The 21,106-nt window shown below is 43.8% G+C and overlaps 1 protein-coding gene across 7 annotated transcripts; it reads right to left on the reverse strand.

Moving 5' to 3' along the window:
* Nucleotides 1-1,392: 1,392 nt before the first annotated feature.
* Zbtb21 (zinc finger and BTB domain containing 21) lies at nucleotides 1,393-17,904 on the reverse strand. Of its 7 annotated transcripts, none has more exons than XM_034515417.2 (4): nucleotides 17,683-17,904; nucleotides 12,126-12,268; nucleotides 8,221-8,386; nucleotides 1,393-6,174 (listed from the first exon to the last, which is right to left on the reverse strand). In XM_034515417.2, exons 2-4 carry the CDS (start codon nucleotides 12,195-12,197, stop codon nucleotides 5,186-5,188), a joined length of 1,227 nt encoding a protein of 408 aa, XP_034371308.1. In that variant the 5' UTR covers nucleotides 12,198-12,268; nucleotides 17,683-17,904; the 3' UTR covers nucleotides 1,393-5,185. The 7 variants fall into 7 exon arrangements, with proteins under 7 accessions (XP_034371308.1, XP_034371306.1, XP_034371307.1 ...); XM_034515415.2 differs by having other exon boundaries at nucleotides 6,775-8,386; XM_034515416.2 differs by lacking the exon at nucleotides 12,126-12,268 and having other exon boundaries at nucleotides 6,775-8,386.
* Between the last annotated feature and the right edge of the window lie 3,202 nt (nucleotides 17,905-21,106).

Consider the following 21,106-nt stretch of genomic DNA (forward strand, 5'->3'; position numbering starts at 1 on the left):
GGGAAAAGAATCACATACAGCTATGTAATATCTTATGCTCCAAAGCAAAATACTTGAAGGGATATGTAGACTAATTTAAACATTAAATAAAGACGAAAGGCAACATACTCAAGCCAGTTAGAACAGAATCAGTGGCTCCATAGCACACCAGAGTAGACAGGTAAGTCAGGATAAGAGGGTTGGGATATGTGACGGTTTTTTGTTTGTTTGCTTTGGCAAGAATGAAAATCCATAAATAAATAAAGAAAGGCTGAGACGAGACAATCCCCACTTGGCAATAGTGGGGATTTTACAAAATAAAAAAGAACCTAGGCAATAGGTATTAGCCAAATTGTAGGGTAAGGTTGCGAAAAGGAATGGGATTTTGGTCTCAAAACATCTCCCATAAATGATGTTGTGGCTGCAGAGAAGCTGGGCAGGGTCTGCCTCAGGCACAAGACAGAAAGGCACACATCAAAAACAGGGCAACTGTGCTAGAGTTGTGTATATGTTTGTGTTCCCATGGTGGGATGTGAAGAGAACAGTTCCTGAGATTTTCTGGCCCCAAACAGATGCATGGGGAGGATAGGTTCAATCAAGGGACACTCTACCAAAGGACCAGCTCACAGGTTTTTTCAAATGACCAAGGCTGTAAGAATCATACGTTAAGGAATATCCATATGGAAGAGGACCAGCTATGACTAGGCTGCCTAAAATTGGAAATGGAATAAAGTGAGAGCAAGCCTAGCTCTGGCGTCTTATAAGAACTTGGTGTCAGCTGTTATGTCTCTTCTTAGGGCTAGTCATGACCTCATTTGAGTTGCACACTGGGCACCAATGACTTGAACCTAGCATGTCACACATCTGTGACTGTTGGTAGCACCTAGTGGTACTTAAATATGAGGGGCTTGCCAATCTAAATCTGGCTATATTTTCTGTCTGGAAGTGATGCAAGCAGCTAGCTCTATCCACCAGTTTAGGAGTTTGCTCATTCTCTCTGTGCCCTTTCTCTTAACTTGGTGACATACCCACAGCCTGGTATTTGCAAAAATAAAGAGGGATGATTTCCCTGCGATGGAGGAGCTGGAGGAGTCTCATCATTACAGTGAAAAATGTTACAATTAGGAAATGAGACTAGAAAATAGTGGCTTCAAATGGATCTGAGCAGGAATGACACAAAGCAGACAGGTATAAATGTCCATGCATCTAATCTTAATGTTTACATATCTGTGGTACCCCACACAACTGAGGGCTCCAGCAACTTAATTCCACAGGCAACTTGGTGGGGGTAAGGAAATCAAGTGTCCTTAAACTCACCAGCAATGTCCCCCATCATCCTGACAGGAGGGTCCCCTTCACTGTCACCAGCACCACTGGGGATTTTCAAAGCACAGACACCAGTGCCACCACAACTCAGAGAAGAGCAAAGGTTTATTGACCCATCCATTGTTGGTCATCATTAAACAAAGGACAGACTACAGAACTGGATGGAATAAGAAATGAAACATCATTACATATCATACATCCCTATCACACTATGTATCTTAAAGTCCCCAAAGGTTATTTCTAAAAAAAAAAAAAAAAAAAAAAAAAAAAAAAAAAACCAAAACTGAGCAGTCTATTCTGCAAGGGCATGTAAAACTTGCAAACAATTTTAAAATCCATTTGCTTTCAGTTAAACAGAATTTGATGAAAAAACTGTTCTCAGGACTGTTTGGATTAAAGCCAGCTACAAATGGCCATCTTCTGAGAATTACTAGCCAAGAACTGTGGAGATTCAAATTGTGTGCATAAATGACCCAAGAATGTGGAACTCAACTATTTAAAAGATTTATAGGATGATACTTCTGATTCCCCAAAGCCTGTCTCTAAAAGGAATTTTTAAAACACCAGATACTAACTTCTCTTTCTTCTCTAGACTTTGAACCCCAATTTAGCTCCCTGCTCTGGAGAAAAGCTTGCAATGGTCTTCTTCCCAGTTACAGTCCTCACTACGGGGCACTGAAGAGCATGCTAAAAATCACAAAAAAAATTTATCAAATGTCTTAAAGTACTAAAGCCACAAGCAAGGGAAACCTACTTGAATACTTTTATTTATTTATTTTTTTGAAAACAGTGTCACTATGCTACTCCTGGGCTCAAGTGATCCTCCCGCTCAGCTTCCCAAACAGAATATGTTGACTGTAGGTACATGCTACCACATCTGGACTAAATCTGCTTTTAAAGAACACTTAGTAAGGATGTGCACTGGTAGTATTTGAGTCAATAATGCATTTCACAACTATTCCCAAAACACCAATCAGATATCAGAAATTAACAAACTGACTTTGAATATTCTAATTAATAGATGAAATTTATGAGGAAATCTGAAGGAATGAAAACTACTCATTTTGTACTAAGGAAATGCATCTCTCTCTCTCTCTCTCACACACACACACACACACACACACACACACACACACACATACACACACACACACACACACATACACACACACACACACACACACACACCAGGCCTGGGAAAGTAGTGTTCAGGCTCTGTCCCAAAGAAAGGACTCATCATCTCAGTCACCATGTTCATTAGCGCCAGGGAGGGGCTACATGCAGGTTCAGATGGTAAGTGACTGAGTACCAGGCAATCTTATCAAAGAGGACACATTCTAAAACAGAAAAGCAGAATACATACAGCCTTGACAGAACCACAAATATATGTGAACTAGTTTTAAAGGGAGATTTTGCTAGCAACCTGGAAATGGTAGCTCTGGTGCTTACTTTGAGTGGGAAAAACACATTTTAGGTACTCAATCCTTTACACATAAAGAAAACAATAACAAGTTTGCAAGTTAACAAAGAATATATTAAAAGTTTACATTCTTTCCACAACTGCATAAAAAAGCAGGCATCTTAATTACAAGAAACAATGAGCTTTCTATACTTGTAAAAATTAATACAATCAGAAAAACATTTACAAGAATATCTTTACTATCTAAAGATTTACAATGGTGAAAGACCTATTTATTTCACACTAAACATCTGCCTGCTGAGATAAACATTCTCTAAAAAACTGTTTATTGAATAAAGTGATTAATGTTTTTTATTACTTTGTTTCTTAGCACTTAAAATAGTTACATGAATGGAAGGATAGTGTTTGACATCAAAATAAATTCTTGCAGCCTGATGTCTTTTAAGATACAGTATAAAAAGCAATAGAAAAATCACAACTGCATTATAAATGTTTTTGGTTCAAAATTTTATTTGAAATCTTATGTTTTCTTCCTAGACAAATAAAGGTGACAAACATTGGTAATTTGTAAAACCTAACAGATATGCAGAACCTGTATTTAGATCAAACATACTTTTTTTTTTTTTTTGCAACAATGTTATTTTATAAATCTTCAAAAATGTAGCATAGGTTCAAGTCTTGGGACACTGGGCTGGCAACGCCAGGTTTGGAGGTTATCACTCTGTAGCTACACAGGAGATGACTATGCAGAGAGATGGTCTTAAAAGAATAATACTCTAAGGAGAGACCATTCATTCATTCACCACAGGAAATAAATTCAGTGGACAGCTACCTAGCCTGGCACTAACTTCATTCATTAAATGGTGGACACTTAGTTTATCTTTAAAATGCATAGTTCAAGAAAGCAGATGGCAAGAATTAGTAACTGCAACCTAATTTTATTTCCCTTCTTTGCTAAATTTAAGAAACAAAATAGGAAATGCAGACATATTTAGGAATTTCTGATAGCTTTTTCAAGTGAAAAGATAAAAGGCAAAATTCCACATATAGCTTCTATAATATACAAAGTCAATTAGTATTTTATTAAAAAAATGTTTCAATATAAAGATTGCCTTTGCTACAATGGGTGTAGAATGCTGGTGAATAGATGGGCCACACCTTGAAAATGTGAAGAAACAGCTTGCAGCAAAAGTAAATAAGGAGTTTGTGTCCCCATAATTTCCTTTCCAGGTATGATCTTCCCTTTGTCTTTTGAAATATTTCACTGAACTTTGGATTCTGCCTATGGAGAGGTTTAATTACAACCTGCATGGAACAAACAAACAAACAAACAAACCAACAAAAAAACCAAAACCAAAACCAACAAAACAAGAAAAAACAAAAGAGAAGCCTAAACCCTAAGTACCAAATCAAGTAGCAAAAACTAATTTTGGACCCTTGGTAGTGCTTTAATACACATTTGCATATCATGCAGTGACATTTTCACTGCTATCCACTCCAATACCCCCATTGAAGTCCTCACAAAAGACAGGCAGAAAATGTGTATGTTGTGTGTACAGTTCTTGGAAAGCACATGGAAGCTGCAACATGGCATTTCCTCCAATCTCTGAAGCCTCTAGACAGAATGGTAGTTTAGGATGAGGTAAGGCTATGCTTTGCTAATCTCATGATAGCACTGCTTATCTCAATGACACCTGAGTTTCAAGCTGACAGAGAACAAACATTGTTCTGAAGTGCCAGTTGAAAGCCATGCTACGATGCAGAAAACATACCAGAGTTCAGCAGCTTTCACAACTAACCTGTTGCAGCCGACTGTAGAGCACCCCACAAACATGCTTCTATTACTTTGCCTCCCTTAACATGTGACCATCACTGATTATATGAAGTGATTGACAGATTGTTCTTTTATAAAAAAATCTAAGTGACTATTGCTGATTTAAATTCTCACAATTTTCATACAAAAGGAAAGTTTCATAGGACCACAAAATACCAAATATTTTTCTTATCAAGTATCTGGATAATTTACTAAACTTGGGGCTTGTCTTTTCTTATTGCTAAAGTATTCTAAAATCTGACTCAATACTGCAAATGACTCCCCTTCTTCCTTCTAAGTTTTTGGCCTTAGAAACATGGCTATGGGGTTATCTCAAACTTAGGTGTCTGCAATAATCAACAAACAAACAAAACCACTTCCCGAGCATCCCACTACCCAGAAACCAAAAGCCTCAACCACCAACATTACCCCAACTTCAACAGTAAGTAATAGAGTTAAACCCCTGCTGCTGAGGTCCAGAAAGCTGTGAGGTCATTCCTAGCCAATAGTAATTCATCCCAAACTTAAAATTCAAACATAACAATTTCCAACCTTTATTATTATTATTTTTTCAAATATTCTGTCTTAGGACACAGTTCACAAGCCAAGGGCCTGCTGCTTTGTGACAGGTGAAAGGGGTAGGTCCTTTAATTGTGTGTCTGCTCATGACTCCAAAGACTGAAGGCAGTCTTGAATGTCCTATGGCAGAGCTTGCACATGAACTGTCTTTTAAATGTGATTGCTGAAAGGGGTGGGGCATGGTAGAAGAGGGTATCTGACTCCTGGGGTGCAAACAGCTTCTCTGTAGCTGGGGTTGGGTTTTCAGGCAGGCCTGTGGGGCTGTCGGGCTCCAGGGGCTGAATCTTGGGCAAGGGTGGTGGAGGTGGCAGAGGTGGTGGGGAGGGGGAGTTTGTGGGCACAGGACACACCTCTGACTCTTTCTGCACAGGCTCCTCTGTAGCCTGAGACATGTGGGACTGGAAGTGACTCCAGAGCCGGAAGTTGGTACGAAAGGCTTTGTGGCATACATGGCAGATGAAGGGCTTCACGGAACACAGCAGCTCCTGGTGCCGCTCCAGCTGCTTGTGTGCCGTGAACATCTTTCCGCATTTCTCACAGGGCCATAAGCCGGCCTCCTTGCTGGGGCCAGCCTCCCTGGGAGCTGCACTAGCCTCAGGAGCCTCCTCCTCAGCCTCCTCCACAGGCTCCTCTTTGACTTGGACTTTCAGTTGCTTTGAAAGACTCAAGTCTTCAGGGAGGCAGGAGGAATCCTCAGAATCGAAGTTCACTTGCTCTGAAGAGTCGCTAAATGCTGTATCCTCCTTTGGAGTGGCCACATGGTTTACCTTGCTGGACTCAGTCTGAGGCCTGGAAGCAGCTGCCACTTCACCATTGTGATCCAGGGTGGCCAGGGCGAAGTTTTCTGCTAAAGCCATGTTGTTCTGGTTATGCACTTCTACCTGGTGCCGCCAGATGCTGAAGGAGGACTTGAAGGTGCGCATGCACTCCAGGCAAGTCAGCTTTTTGTACTCACACCTGTCCTCATGTTCCTGCTTCAGCGCGGGGGAGAAGAACCTGAGGCTGCAGTAAGGGCAAACGGTGGCGTTCCGGCACAAGCGCTCGTGGTTGCCTTGCTCTAGAAGAGAAGAGAGCTTAGCATTACAGAGGCGGCACGGGTAAACCTCCTTGCTCTCTACCGCGCGTGCCAGAGCCCGCTCTTTTGGCTTAGCAGCTCTGCTTACTCCGAGGGGCCTCTCTCCCGGGTGCATCTTTATGTGCTGCTTAAACTGAGAGAGAAAGCGGTATGCTTTGCCACAGTAGGCACAAATGTAGGCCCCTTTGGCTCGGGAGCGCAAGTTCCTCTTGATGACTTGCTGTGCTGGGGAGCTACTCTGTCCCTGGAAGCCAGGCTTGCTGCGCCTCAGCTTAATGATCAGGGCCTTCTTAATCTCCCTCTCTCTCACTATGTCAATCAGCTTTCTTTGGAATTTCTCATCCAAAACTGCATGGGAACTAGAGGCTGGCGATGGGTTCTTCACTACGCCGTGTTGGGTCTGACAGTGTGTCCACACTTTGAAGTTGGTATGAAACCTCTTGTGACAGATGTCACAAGCATAAGGCTTCTCTGGGTTATGGTACATGTTAACATGGCGGTGAAGACCCGCGGTTGATCTAAAAATCTTAAGGCAATGTTTGCATTTAAATTTTTTGTTTGGTCTCGTCCCCTCCAACTCACCAAACTCCTCTCTGTTTAAGTCAGAATCTGGGAAGTTGCTGTCAAGGGAAGGAGGGCTCCTGCCCTCTTCACAGTTTTCTTCTGAGACAGCAGGCCCGTGTTCATTTGCCTTTGCCTTCTTCAAGGGTGACCTTCTGTCCGTCTGGAACCTTCTCTTTGCTGGGAGTCTGCTCATATCTCTCTGGTCTTCCTCTGTTTTGAGGGGCAGATCTCTTGTAGCTGCTACTGCTGCTGCTACTGCTGCTGCATCTCCTCCCACAGTGACCCGAATGATGTCTGAGGGGTCTGACAGTGGGCTGCTGGGCTCAGTCTTAATACGTACCTCAGTCACAGGGGAGGCCTCCTCCCTGTCTGTCGACTGAGAAGCACTAAAGGACCTGAGGCGATGAGGCTGGAGCACTTGAGGCCTGTCATCCAGGGCTTTTTTTTCACTGCAATCTTTTAAAGATGACTTTTGAGACATCGCACAGAACACACTGCCTGGTGCCTCATTTGCCGCTGTGGATGATCCCTGGGATGACTTCAAATCTATGGAGGGGGAGTAAACAGGAACCTGGCTGTCCATAGATAGTGACCGCCTGAGGAGGCTTTTCACTAGTGGGCCACTTCTGTCAATGCTCTGGTTTGCAGAAGCAGGTCCACCAGATGGGACCACCAGCCCTAGCTTAGAGTAGTAGAGTAAGTTCCTATCCTCCCCCTGACTGCCTCCTTTGCTAGTTTCTTTTAAGAGATATGGAGTCTCTGATGAGCTATGAAGAGACAGAACAGGGGGCCGTGGTCTCTTCAGAGCTAGCTCTATAGCTTTCCCCTTGGGAAGCTGGCTGCTCACCCCTGGTTTATCATCTGTGGCCTCTCTGTCCTGTGAAGGCTTTGGAGGCAGGACTGTATTTCTCTTTACCAAACTGCCCCTATTAGGATCATCCAAAGCCCCAGGCTGTTCCAGAGACTTTGCATATACTGCAGTGCTATCCTTTGTCCAGCTCTTTTCGGTTAAGGACAGACTATGAAGCTGCTCTGGTGGCTTTGCCACATGTGGCTTACTTGTGCTGGTCTTGACTGAACCACTGGGGGAGGCCCGGGCACCATGGCTGAGGTCCTGCATGGATGGACCACTGGCTTTCCCTGGCACTTCGCTTCTGCCCTGACACACAATGACACTTCGCTTTTGAGAGCTGGCTTCATCATCTTCCACTGGCACTCTTTTCCTGTTGGGACAGGCTGGAAAAGGAGCCTGAGGGGCTTTGGCAACGATGTTGGTCAGGAAGGAGATACCAAGGCTATACCCCAGCTCCTGCACAGCAGCAAGGCTGCCCTTCTCCACAAAAAGGGAAGAAGAGTAAATGTAGTTCAGAACGTTGTCAAAAGCATCAGGCTCACAGAAGTCCAGCTGAAAGACAGTCTGTGCCTCGTTCTCCTTATTCGTGAATAAACTCTGGAAGTACTCACTGCTGGCAGCCAAGACGTTCTTATGAGCTCGGAACTTCTGGTCTCCAACAATCAGGAGCACGTCACACAGCTGTCCTTTGAGGCGCTCCTCATTGAGGGCACTGAGTAGAGAGATGGCATGTGCTGGATTGATGTAATGCAGTAGTCCCTCCATCCTGCAGTTTATCTGAAAGATAGAAGGTGAGGCCATCACCATTTGCATTCCATCAAAGGTCTGATCAAAATTAATAGTTATATACAGAGATGACACTTGAAAATTAAGTTGAGCATTTATGGTCCTAACCAATTTGATGCTTAGTTACACTTACTTTATTCAGGAAATAAGTATGAATTGTTAAAATGTTTAGCCTGGCTGTAAAGCTGATTAAGGGGTTTGAGCTGAAAGGTCACTGAAATTTTGTTCAAATCTAAAGATGAGAGAAAGCAGCTTGGTGGGTGAGTGTGAGCTTTGGGGCTAGATCCTAGGCTGTGGTGCCAGCTTCACCCTGTGAGCTGATGCCTTCTGTATATAGGTCTGTGTATGAAGTAACAACTTTAACTTCTTGCAAAGGTGTGGCAAAGATCAGATGAACAAGTATCTACTATAAACACTCAACAAATGTGCTACTAACTTTCTTGTTAGTCGGGACTGCAAGAATAGGTTTAATTTAGTAACAAAGGAGAAGGCCCAGATTACTACCCCATCTCTGGTGCTCTAAGCAAAAGCAGGCTTTTCATGTGAAATGATATGTGGTCTCTGCTATATGTGCACCTCCTTTCTGTGATCCAGTTTTATATCACTGTCTTTATTTACAGTATTGTCATGGAACTGGGGATATAGCTTAGTAGTAGAGTGCCTGCTTCGCACGTGTAAGACTCATTACCAGCACCACAGTGTGTGTGTGTATGTGTATGTATGTGTGTGTGTGTGTGTGTGTGTGTGTGTGTGTATGAGTGGATGGAATCAGACACTGATTTTTTTTTCTATTAGAATGTATTCACAGTGACGAGATACATCTTTGACAGATTATTCTAGAGAAGGACTGCTACTGAGAACCATACTTAGTACCAGACACAAGTCAGCAAGTCCAGAGCTCCCAGCTCTCCATGGTCAGCCTTTACTAGTCACTTGGAGACTATGCTCTTTGGCTTTCAGAGAGAACAGAGTGCAAGATGCAGGAAAGGATGTGGCTCTGCCACTGGCCTTTCAGCTCTGCCACAAGAGACAAAGCTAGCACCCACCAGGTTTTCTTTCACTCCTGCTTGCCTTCCTTTACACAGCTCTTTTATTTTAACAAGGGCTTGGATGAGATCCTTTTTTTTTCTTCTAGCCATTTCTATTTCTCCCTCACTCCCAGTTCACTCCAAGAACCACATATCTGTTTAAAGACACATCTCATCTTTTACAGGGGTCAGCAGAAAAGCACTGAGCTTAGACTGTCACAAGGTTGATTCAGCCATGCACTCACTGATGGTCTCTAGCACTGAGAATTTCTGAAGATGTTGACACAAGGGAAACAGCAGACCAGAAGTAAAGACTGGGCAGACATTTGTCAAGTAGTTTTTGTTTTTTTGTTTTTAAACTCAATTTAATGGTTTGAAACCAGCAATTAAAAGACAAAGCACAAGAAGAGAAAATGTCAGAAAATACTAAATGTGGCAAGGGCTTGGGAAACCTGTTTCGGTTGCAGACAAACATATCCCTGTGTGCAAGCATGCATTCAGTTGAGCTGTAAAAGCAGTTTTTCTGGGAGGTAAGAGTCACATGTGTTCTTGGTTAGTCAGTCACTCTGAGCCCCAGTCTTTTCCCTGCACAGCAAACAGAGACAGTAACAACTTTCAAACAATGCTACTGAGGGGCAAATGGGATGATTATTCCATCACTGACTCCGCTCCTACAACAGTACCTAACTACCATCCATTCATCTGGTCTCTGAAGTACATTTGAGAAGACTCAACAAAGTAGGGCATGAGCCTGAGGATTATGAAGAAAAGACAATGCATACTAATGTGATACGAAACTGGAGCCAAGAGAGGAGGGAGTCATGGACAAGATCATCTCAGGAGTCAGACTGTAAGGCTGCATAGTTGTGAGGGGGTTTTACTCTGTAGGAAATAGGTAGTCACTGGAGGACCATGGGCAATAAACCTGAGTTATGTCTTAATTATAACAGTTCTGGCTTCTTTGCAGATGACAAAGCAAAGGACATAGGAGGAGTCTACTGTCATGATAGCAGTAGCATGGGGTTGACACTGATTGTAAAGGCAGAGCCATTAAGTTTTCTAATGAAGTAACTACAGAGCAATGGGAAGAGTCAAGGATGCCTCCAAAGATCCTGCTAGGACAGGGAAAAGGATGGCCTTTGAGATTGATTTGACAGAGAAATTAGACTGCTTCCCTGACTCTCCTTTTCGAAGGTATTTAGTTCTGACACTCTACAGGTGAGTGACAACTTATCAATCTTACCTTTGTGCACGTCTTTCTATTTCCTTTTTTGAGCTCCCTAGAATCTCTGCCCAAACATCTGTATCTACACCATTGTATCAGGCTCTACTTTTGAGTGAAAAACCAAGACTCCAAGACAACCCAAAAATACATAGGTAAGCTAAGGTCCACCTAAAATGTACTAAAACTCTAACCACAGAGGATGTCAAGAAGATAAGCACAGCTTAGTTCCTGGAGTTTAGTCTTGCATAGGAATAGCACACAGCAATCTGTTGACAATGTACATTATGTAGATACAAAGAAATGTCTATGGACATCATAGGTGATGCAGTACAAGTGATAGCCACTAGCACCAGGTGAAAGGCAGCCAGACAAGAAACCAAAGCATGGAAAAGGGACAGGTAGAAAAGGTGAGAGGACCTGCAAGGAGCAGGGGCAGTACAAACAAGAGAGAACAAGAATCGTCCTGGGAACTGTCATGATGACTCTTAGATGAAAGGGCTCAGGTAATCAAAATGAAGACACTGGAGATCATACGCAGGAGAGTGACACCTGTTTCTACAGTCTCTAGAGAGACTGAAGAGAAGGCCAAGTGGTATGGATTCACCTTCACTTATGGGTTGCTTTACACTTTAAGTCAATTATGAGGACTTAAAAACAATGGCTCCAGTCCTGGTCTACTGCAATCAAGGACTATTTGAATTCTTACATTTTGATTACAGTAAGAGTAACTGCTTACTGAGTTCAGCAACTAAAGTATAGACACTGCTTGAGAGATCAAATAAAGAGAAAAGGTAGAGCTGTAGAGTATTGCCTGGTAATCTAGCACACAGTGGCTGTGGAAGCGCAGGTGAATACTCCAGACCTGACCCTTTGACACCTCAGCTGCTCAGGACTCACAATAGCAGTTATGCTACTGGGTGTACTTTCTCAATGAGTGTTAAAGAATAGCAGACTCTTTTTCCTGCATGAATTAACTATAACTCAACAGCAGCAACAAATCTCATGTACAAACCATGAAGCTATCACTGTCCCTGGCTTGCTCATTGCTACCTGATTCATTATACAGAAATCCCATCAGTCAACCATGGCAGAAAAGCCTGGAAGGAGCAGCTGAGACAAATTCCCCTGAAAAAACAGATCCTGAAACAGGCTGACTTCCTTATTATGTGGATCTTCCTACAAATACCTTCCTAAACTCTTCCCAAGATGGTTCTACTTAATGTTGATTTCTGAAGATTCAAAAGGGAGAGAATGGAGAGAATTTCCATGGTGAAAGCTCATGGCAGACAGCTATCCATGGGGAAGTCTTCAGTCTACTGCCACCTATCAGGAATGTAATCTTATCAGGACTGCTAATTCTTTCTGAACAGTAGTGTCCTTGCCTGATCTGTGCTAGCCCTACCTATACCATGTGTAAATCACGTGAGGCATAAACAAGGCAACTCTTGAAAAGCCCAGTCTGCAGAGCAAATCCCACCTGGCAAGCACACATGTTTCTTCTCTCTTCCTCTCCCGAGTGTTTGTGAGCCCGCTGTACACTGTGCATCATAAGAGGTGCTGATGATGGGAGGTGAACTCGTTGGCTGGCTTCCTGTTTTCCTGCACCTCACATTCCTGTGACTGGGCAGACAACAATGTGATAAAGAAGGCACAAAATGTGGAAGAACACTGATGTCAGGAGGCTATCAATGTGGTCAGGAGGTGGTAGGGTGGATGAGTGAGTGACCGGTGGGAATCAGGAAAGGTTTGGGATTCACTTGATACTGATGTTAAAGCCAATGACTCAGAACTTTCAGAAATTTTATATGGCTCAGACTTAAAATCTTTTGAAGTTTGCCCTGGCCTCAAGTGAACTCAGTATAAGGACCCTAAAGTTCCTCACAGCTGGACTCAAGGAAATTACTTTATGCCATCACACAAATGCCTATGATACACTAGATGCTGAGGCGAGACAACTGTATCTTAATACAAATTAATTCAACCCAAGCATTTCCATCCTTATGCTACTTGGAATGAGGACTTTGGAGTTTAAGGAAGGTGGGCAATTTTGAAATAGAGTATTCTGGAAACAGATGCATAAGAAAGGGAAGCACATAGTCAGAAACTCAACAGGATACTATGAAGGGATGGTGAGGAGATGAAAGGATTCAAAATGATCTCCCCTATTTCAAATTAAGAAACTGGCGGCATAGCAAAAGATCATTACAAAAGAGCTGGGCTCTGGAACTAGTCTAAAAATGCATACTAATAGCTCTGTGGGAAATGTCCTTTTACCACCCTAAGGCTAAGCTCTGGGAATACTGCCCCTTTGCAATGTTAAAGAATACTTACATAAGCCTAACCTGACCCTGGAACTAGAGGGATGTGTGTGAACATCCAACATTTAACTACACACACACACACACACACACACACACACACACACACACACACACACACACAGAGCTCATCCCCAAGCTCTCACTCTCTTCACTTTGATTTTACTACATGCTGACAGGAAGTTGGCTGAGCTTCAGTGTTAGCATCACTCACCTGGTAATATTGCAGACATCCCAAAATTATCTAAAGTGTCTCTGGTTTCAAAGTCAGACAGGCTTAAGGGAATACTTCATGGTGTCAGGTTACTGGTCTCCATTTCAACACATTTTAGCCTCCCTCTCTCTAGTTCAAATTTGGTTCAAGGGCAGACTGTCAGCCTCAGCTAGGAGGATGGCTCCACTGTAACATAGTTTAGACTCTTAGCTATGCTACATACAAGCAGCCTCCGTTGGTCTGTTCTGGCCACTCAGCAGGCATTGCTTCTTTGGCAGAGACTGTCTGCATTGGTCTGGAAAAATATTCTTGCCTAGTAAGTGCAACCTGATGGTTGTAGCCATACACCCAGGCCAGCTAGAAAAATTTTCCATAGACTATGGTTCATAAGAAGACAAAGGCAATAGTTGAGTGGAGCCAAATGACTGATCTCAGTGTGGTCTGAGAGCTCAACACTCTAGTGTCTGACTCGTACATGGTTTGGTTGTCATTCCTGGCCCAAGGTTTTTTTTGTTTTGTTTTTGTGTTGTTTAAGCTTTTCCACAAACCTCAAGAGTGATCATGTATTTTTTAATTTTTATAATAAATCTCCTTTTCAACCAGTCAGTTTCTGTTCTGGCTTATTTCTGCATGCTGCTTGCTCCTGTCCTACCTTTCATGTTTATCTTTCATATGCTAGATTCCTCGAGCAAGGCTTCCATTAGTGTCCCAGCACACACTATCTTCCATGGAGCTTGCTCACTGTCCCTCTCCAAGTGCAAGGCATGGTTACATACATCTGAGGGGTGTTAATTACATTCTTTACACAGGGATACTCAGAACAAAGCCCCGTTCCCTAGAGATAAGGAAACCCCAAAAGTCAATTTCAATGTGTTAAATGTCTTCATGGAGACAGAGATGTAATAGGTGGTGTAGTTCCCAGCAGTGCAAAGGGAGCTCAGGAACCACCTTGATGTAATACTGATTAAAGTTATAGTACTAACTGTCTTAGTTAAAACAGAACCGCTAAATACAAAACCTATTTAAAAAAAAAAAAAAGCTTTAAGCCTCTTAGACTCCTGTATTCAAACTACTCTTAAAATTCTTTAGTTCCCTATTGTGGCTCTTTCCTGTTTCTGTTCCTGAGACACAACCTGCCTATCTGACCTCCTCCACTACTTGAACCATCCAGATTTTGCCAAAACCCCTTTTGCAGCACAGCTCAAGTTTTAATCCTTTAGGGCTAAACACTCCCAGCCAACATCCTAGTTTGTTTGTTGAAGTCCTAACTTCTGTACCTTAAAAAGGAATCGTATTTGGAGCTGAGGTCTTTAAGACACAGCTAACTAAGTTAAAATGTGCCTTAATCAAAAAAAAAAAAAAAAAAAAAAAAGAAAAAAAAAAAAAAAAGAATGTCTCTGAACAAAGAATTAGATCAGAGACAAACATGGAGGGAAGATTCTATGAGGACACATGAAGAAGCTATCTACAAGCCAAGGGAAGAAGCACAGGAGAGTCCTAGCCTACCAACAACACTTTTATCTCCAATTTCCAGCTTCTATAACTTTGAAAAAATAAGTTTCTATGTTTAGGTCACTGGGTCTGTATACTAAATTAAAGCAGGCCAACTAAACAAACACAGTCCTAAACTTACTTAAGCTTAGAACGAGTAAGCAAAATACATCATGTAGGACATGTCTACAGTGCCAGGCTCTTGGGAGACCTAGGCAGGAGGATTATGAGTTCAAGGGCAACATATGTTGCAGTCCCTTGTAAAAAAAGGCAAAAAGCAAATGCCAACAAATGTAACAGTAGGCACAACAGTTTTTACACAGAGCAGGTACATCACCACACTATGTTTACTCTCTGATACATGCTAGTTGGCTGGTTGTGTGTCCCACCAGGACTGCAAGCTCTTTAAAGTCCAATACGTTACTTTTTGCACTCCTCATGATACCCAAATTGGGATCCTATACAATACATATGTGATTATTTTTTACTCTGTACTCCAATTTAAATTAAGGAGTAGATATGAAGTCCTTTGACTGCTTACTCTAAATAAAGCTGGCCACTTTACTGACCTGTTTTAGACTACAGGGGGTTTTTTTCTCCCTAAATTATTATTTCCTAGAAAAACCCAAACTACAGACTAGCATATAAGACTTCTCTGACTGATATCATCTCTGTACCAAACCTGAATGGCTGTGGTGATGTGAGTAAGTATGGCCCCAAAAGATTCACGTGTGTGAATGCTTGACTCTTAGGGAGTGACACTATTAGGAGATATGGCCTTGTTGGAGTAAGTGTGGCCTTCTTGGAATAAGTGTGTCACTGTGGAGGCAGTGAGGTCTCCTATGCTCTAGCTATGCCCAGTATGGACAGTCTCCTTTTGCTGACTTCAGATCAAGATGTAGAATTCTCAGCTCCTCCTTCATCACCATGTCTGCCTGAATGCTTCCATGCCTCCCACCATGATTATAATGGACTAAACATCTGAAACCAAAAGCCAGCCCCAATTAAATGTTTTCCTTTATAAAAGCTGCCTTGTCATGATATTTCTTTACAGCAATAAAACCCAAACTCAGACAGGGGGCACTCCTTACCATCTAACCCACAAATCTGCACTTCCAGTTTCTCAAATCCGAAAGTATCTTTTATCTCTCTTTTACTTGACCACTTTGTACAGAATTCAGATAGAACTATAAAGCTTTTGTAACTTGCCAACAGCAACACTTCATCTCTCTGCAATAACCCCATGGTGATTTCAATGCATCAACTTTTATATGTGGATCCCTCAGAACACCCCATATGCTCCCCCCAAAGCCCTTGTCTTCACTTGTGAATTCCTAGGATAGGACTTGGCAGGTGTCTACTGTGTAAAGAAATCACACTAGACTTGAGGATTGAACTTGTTCGCCTTTATCTCTCCAGAGTCTGTAGAACCCAGCATGGGGTGTTTTCTCAGCCTTTCCTGAGCTTTTGTGACTGTATCAACAATGGAAAAGACTCCATCTGTATCTACACTCAGACTTCTTCAAGCTCCAGCCCCTTCCTTCTGAACAGATCCATCTCAGTGAACTCACTTGTCCCACATGGTACTTGTGATCCACACTCTCACACCTGCTTGTCTTCAATCATCACCTTCTTAGGTTGGGTGATGCCAGCTATATCTCCTCTGGCAGAAAATTATTCTTTCCTTTGCCCTTTGGCCAATCTCTGACACCTGTAAATCCAGCCCTTAATCAGTTCTAGTATTGGGACAACTAAAATGGCTTCTCAGTTATCACCTTGTCTAGAGACCCCTATGCTCTTTAATTGCTTTTACTGTTCTCATACCTAATATTCTCCACTACATAATACTGTCAATCCCTCAAGGGAGAGTTTCTATTGACAATTTCTATTTCCTAAGAATGACACTCCCTATACTTTCAATAGATACTAAATAAAAACACTATGCTGTTAAGTGCATAGGCTAAATTAAAGAGTCATTTTTAAGTAAGCCAGATTTCTACTTTAACGTCAATATTTGGGGGTAAGGTTAAGGGTAATGATTAATCACCAGAAGTGGAGGAGGGTTTTCAGTGGAAACACTAACATGGATTAACCTACTTTCGCCCTCTGAAACAAGGTGGGAGGACCATGAAACAAACCCAGGAACTTATGACTCAGGGTCATGCTGATGAACAATCACCAGACTATGCTGTAACACAGATGTCCAAAGATGTAGAGTGATTGGAGTTCATGCATCACACAAAAATTCCAAGCTTCAAAGGGCTACTCAGTGTCCCCTAAAACTGGCCCTGTGTCGGGCAACCTTAGGGAATACCTGTTTAAGGCTCTCTGTACACGTCCTGCAGTATGCGGTTCTCCAGAACCCAGAGCCTCAGGGACACACAGGTGCATGGTTCTTTGATTACAAGGTGCAGTTTCTGCAGAGGGGCACTCAAAGGTGCTCCAAATAACCAAGCCTGGGAGATAGGGAGACCCGGCCAAGATGTGAACTGCAGGGAGATCGTCCGTGCTATGTCCCGGAGGAGGGTCTTTCTCTTAAGAAAAGTCTGGGGCCCGAGGGTGGGGGTGAGGGGTACGATAGGGTTTGCATGGGCTAAGGAGATGGCCGCGGAGGTGCTGACTGCCAGGCTGTCACGCTCCAGTCGCGGCAGGTGTGGGTGCTGCCACCGCCCGTCAGTTTCGCGGCCCCGCGCGAGCGAGCGCCGCCCGACCCTGAGAGCGCGCCCTAGCCCGCAGCCGCGTCTCAACGACTCTGTTATGGCCAGCGCCCCGGACTCACACCGCGGCTACTCAGGCCGCCCAGACCAGGATGAGTAGCTCAGCGGCCTGGAGGCTGAGCATGCGTAGGATCGAGGGCGAGGCCAAATACGGGCACAAAGCATGCGCAGTGCAAGGACACACTCGGCTACGTGGGAGTCTGGGCATGCTCGGTGAGGACCGAGGCCCCGCGCACGCGTATAAGGGCCGACGCCCGCAACCCACTGGTGGAGGAAAAAAAGGAGAGAAATCACCTCAGAGTTACGTCAGGAAAGGCCGCGTTTTGCTGAGTGGCCGTAGTCTCCGACAGGGCCCGACGTCCTCCTAGGGCGCGGAGCGTGACGGTTACTCACCGCTCTTCAGCCCCAGGGCAGGCGCCAAGCCCCTTTCCGCTCACACTCGGCTCGCGCAACCCGCAGCCTCCACTGCCGCTGTGATTCCATCCATCTTGAATTTGACGTCATCCCACACCAGGGATGAGGTCATCGCAGGCAGCGCTCGTCACGTGCGTGGCGCTGGGATTGGGTGCCGGGCGGCTGGGGGCGGGCCGGGGGCGGGCCTGCGGGAGCGCGGCCGCGTTGGGTCCCGGGTATGGGTGCAGCTCCGGTGAGGCCCTAGCAGTGAAGCGCAGGGACGCCCCAGGGTAGCTTTGTGGTCGTGGGAAGCCCCTGAATGCGGAGCTAAAGGAAAATAGTTCATCTGCATTTCTTCCTTCTGAAGAAAGCCGCAACGAACAAGTTGGGCTCCCAAGTTCCCCTTATTCGCTCTGTGGCTTGTTTTCAAACACATAGCCAAACCTTACCCTTTAAAAATGGTGTTGAAGCTGGGAAGGGTGGTGCATGCATATAATCCCACCACCCAGGACACTGAGGCAGAATTCATGTTAACTATTCTGAACTACAGAGTGAGGCCCTGGCTCATTTCAAAACAAAAGACAAAGAACGAGCAACCTTTTTCCTGCAACACCACTTCTCTTTCAGCCTCATTAAATGAAAATTAGAGTTCCATTTGTCAGATGACTGTCACGCCAAGACCAGACAGCTGGTTAACAAATGCCAAACTACAAATCCCAGCTGTGAAGAAAGGGTCTCTAGACCACGGAAGTTTTCTAGAGCCTGGAACATAGCAGCAGACAGTCTCAACAAATGAGACTTCTATAACAGACTTTAAAAATGCCTAGATCTTAAATTAGGTGTTCTATGTTTCAAGAAGTGTATGATTTTCAAATCTGCTTCTGAAAGTGGGTTTTAGCTACATGAACCAAGGTGAAACAGCTTTATGAAGTGTGTGAGGGTTATGTGGGGGAAGGAATCTTGCATTAGGTAGATCCAAATTGGGGAAGGGGGAAACTCCAAATGAATAACTGGATGTTTAATTTCTTTCATTTCAAGACTATGACCTTTAGAATTTCACACTGAAAGTTCTCTTCTGCAATCATTCAAAAGTTTAAAAAAAAAAAGTCTTTGTATTTTGAATTGTATGGCAATTAAAGCAAGAAGTGGTCTTGTAAAGAGGGCTTTCAGAAGGCCACCTTAATGAGCATGCACCATTGCACCTCTTTTTAACATGAGATTCCTCTTGGAAGACAAACACAAATGCTAATTGACTGCAAACCACTGGGGAGATCAAGAAAAGGCCTGACACTGTGCCAGAAGCACACTTTAATCTTGAGGAATACTCACTAGCCAATCGGCCTCCAGGCGGACCTGCCAGTCAGACAAAGAGGCGGGATCTTCTGGGTGCCTTGTTTCGAGTTTCCTGTGTGTACTGGCTTGCATGGTTCTCCTGCACTGAGCTCTGCTGTTGGATTTTGTGAGGGGACCTCAGGGAAGCTCTGAAATCGAGACATGGTGAATGCAGGATCACTGCCCACAGTGGGAATGGGCAGACGGCTGAGCAGTGGGAGTTGGGGTGGTGGGTCCTCTCTGGGCCAGGAAACATCAGCCAGGTGTGACCATCTGTGAAGTTCTTTGTGTTGCTCCTCACATGCTAGATCAGGCAGTGACTTCTGAGTAACTTCACTATGATGGCTGATTCTGAATCTGCCCAAAACATTTGGACCAGTTACTTTCTTGTAGAAACATGGGTGGTTTCTTTGAGTCTGGAGCACATGTATCCAATCCCCTTTGTCTTTTATACTATTCATTGAGAAGACAGGTATAAATATGATAGGCCAGGTTTCATATATTACTTGTTTTTGTTTTGTTTATTGTTTGTTAACTTTTTCTGTTGCAGTTTTATTTATTTATTTTATTGGATATTTTATTTACATTTCAGATGTTATCCCCTTTCCCCATCCCCCCCCAGACCTCCCCTATCCCATCTCTCCTCCTGCTTCTATGAGGGTGTGTCCCCTCTCACCCCCTCCCATCTTCCCAACCCCCCCCCATCCACTCCCCCGCACTGGGGCATCCAGCCTTCACAGGACCAAGGACCTCCTCTCCCACCTATGCCAGACAAGGCTATCCTCCCTTACATTTACAGCTGGAGCCATGGGTCCCTCCCTGTGTGCTCCCAGGCTGCTGATTTAGACCTTGGGGGAGCTCTGGTTGGTTGGTATTGTTGCTTTCCTCATGGGGCCGCAAACCCTTTCAGCAACTTCAGTCTTCTCTCTAACTCTTCCATTGGGAACTCCTTGATCAGTTCAATGGTTAGCTGTGAGCATCCGCCTCTGTATAGGTTAGGCTCTGGCAGAGCCTCTAAGGAGACAGCTATATCAGACTCCTGTCAGCATGCACTTCCTGGCATCCACATCAGCACCTGCCTTTGGTTACTACACATGGGATGGATACCTAGGTGGAACAGTCTCTGCACAGCCCCTTTTCAGTTTCTGTCCCATACTTAGTCTCCATATTTGCTCCTGTGAGTATTTTGTTACTCCTTTTAAGGACTGAGGCACCCACACTTTGGTCTTTGGTCTTCATGAGCTTCATGTGGTCTGTGAGTTGTATCTTGGGTACTTCGAGCTTTTGGGCTAATATCCACTTATCAGTGAGTGCAAACCATGTGTGTTCTTTTGTGATTGGGTTACCTCATTCAGGATGATATTTTCTAGTTCTATTCATTTGCCTAAGAATTTCTCAAATTCACTGTTTTTAATAGCTGAGCAATACTCCATTATGTAAATGTACCACATTTTCTGTATCGATTCCTCTGTTGAAGGACATCTGGGTTCTTTCCAGCTTCTGGCTATTATAAATAAGGCTGCTGTGAACATAATAGAGCATGAGTCCTTGTTATATGTTGGAGCATCTTCTGGTTATATGCCCAGGAGTAGCATAGCTGGGTCCTCAGGTTGCTATGTCCAATTTTCTGAGGAACCGCCAGAGTGGTTGTACCAGCTTGCAATCCCATCAACAATGGAGCAGTGTTCCTCTTTCTCCACATCCTCTATTTGCTATCCATCTGCTATCACTTGAGTTTTTGATCTTAGCCACTCTGACTAGTTTGAGGTGGAATCTCAGGGTTGTTTTGATTTGCATTTCCCTGATGACTAAGGATGTGGAACATTTCTTTCTTTCTTTCTTTCTTTCTTTCTTTCTTTCTTTCTTTCTTTCTTTTTGTTTGTTTGTTTTGTTTTTCGAGACAGGGCTTCTCTGTGTAGCCCTGGCTGTCCTGGAACTCACCCTGTAGACCAGGCTGGCCTCGAACTCAGAAATCCGCCTGCCTCTGCCTCCC

The sequence above is a fragment of the Arvicanthis niloticus genome, chromosome 12 (assembly GCF_011762505.2).
Source record: "Arvicanthis niloticus isolate mArvNil1 chromosome 12, mArvNil1.pat.X, whole genome shotgun sequence".
Classification (NCBI taxonomy): Eukaryota; Metazoa; Chordata; class Mammalia; order Rodentia; family Muridae; genus Arvicanthis; species Arvicanthis niloticus.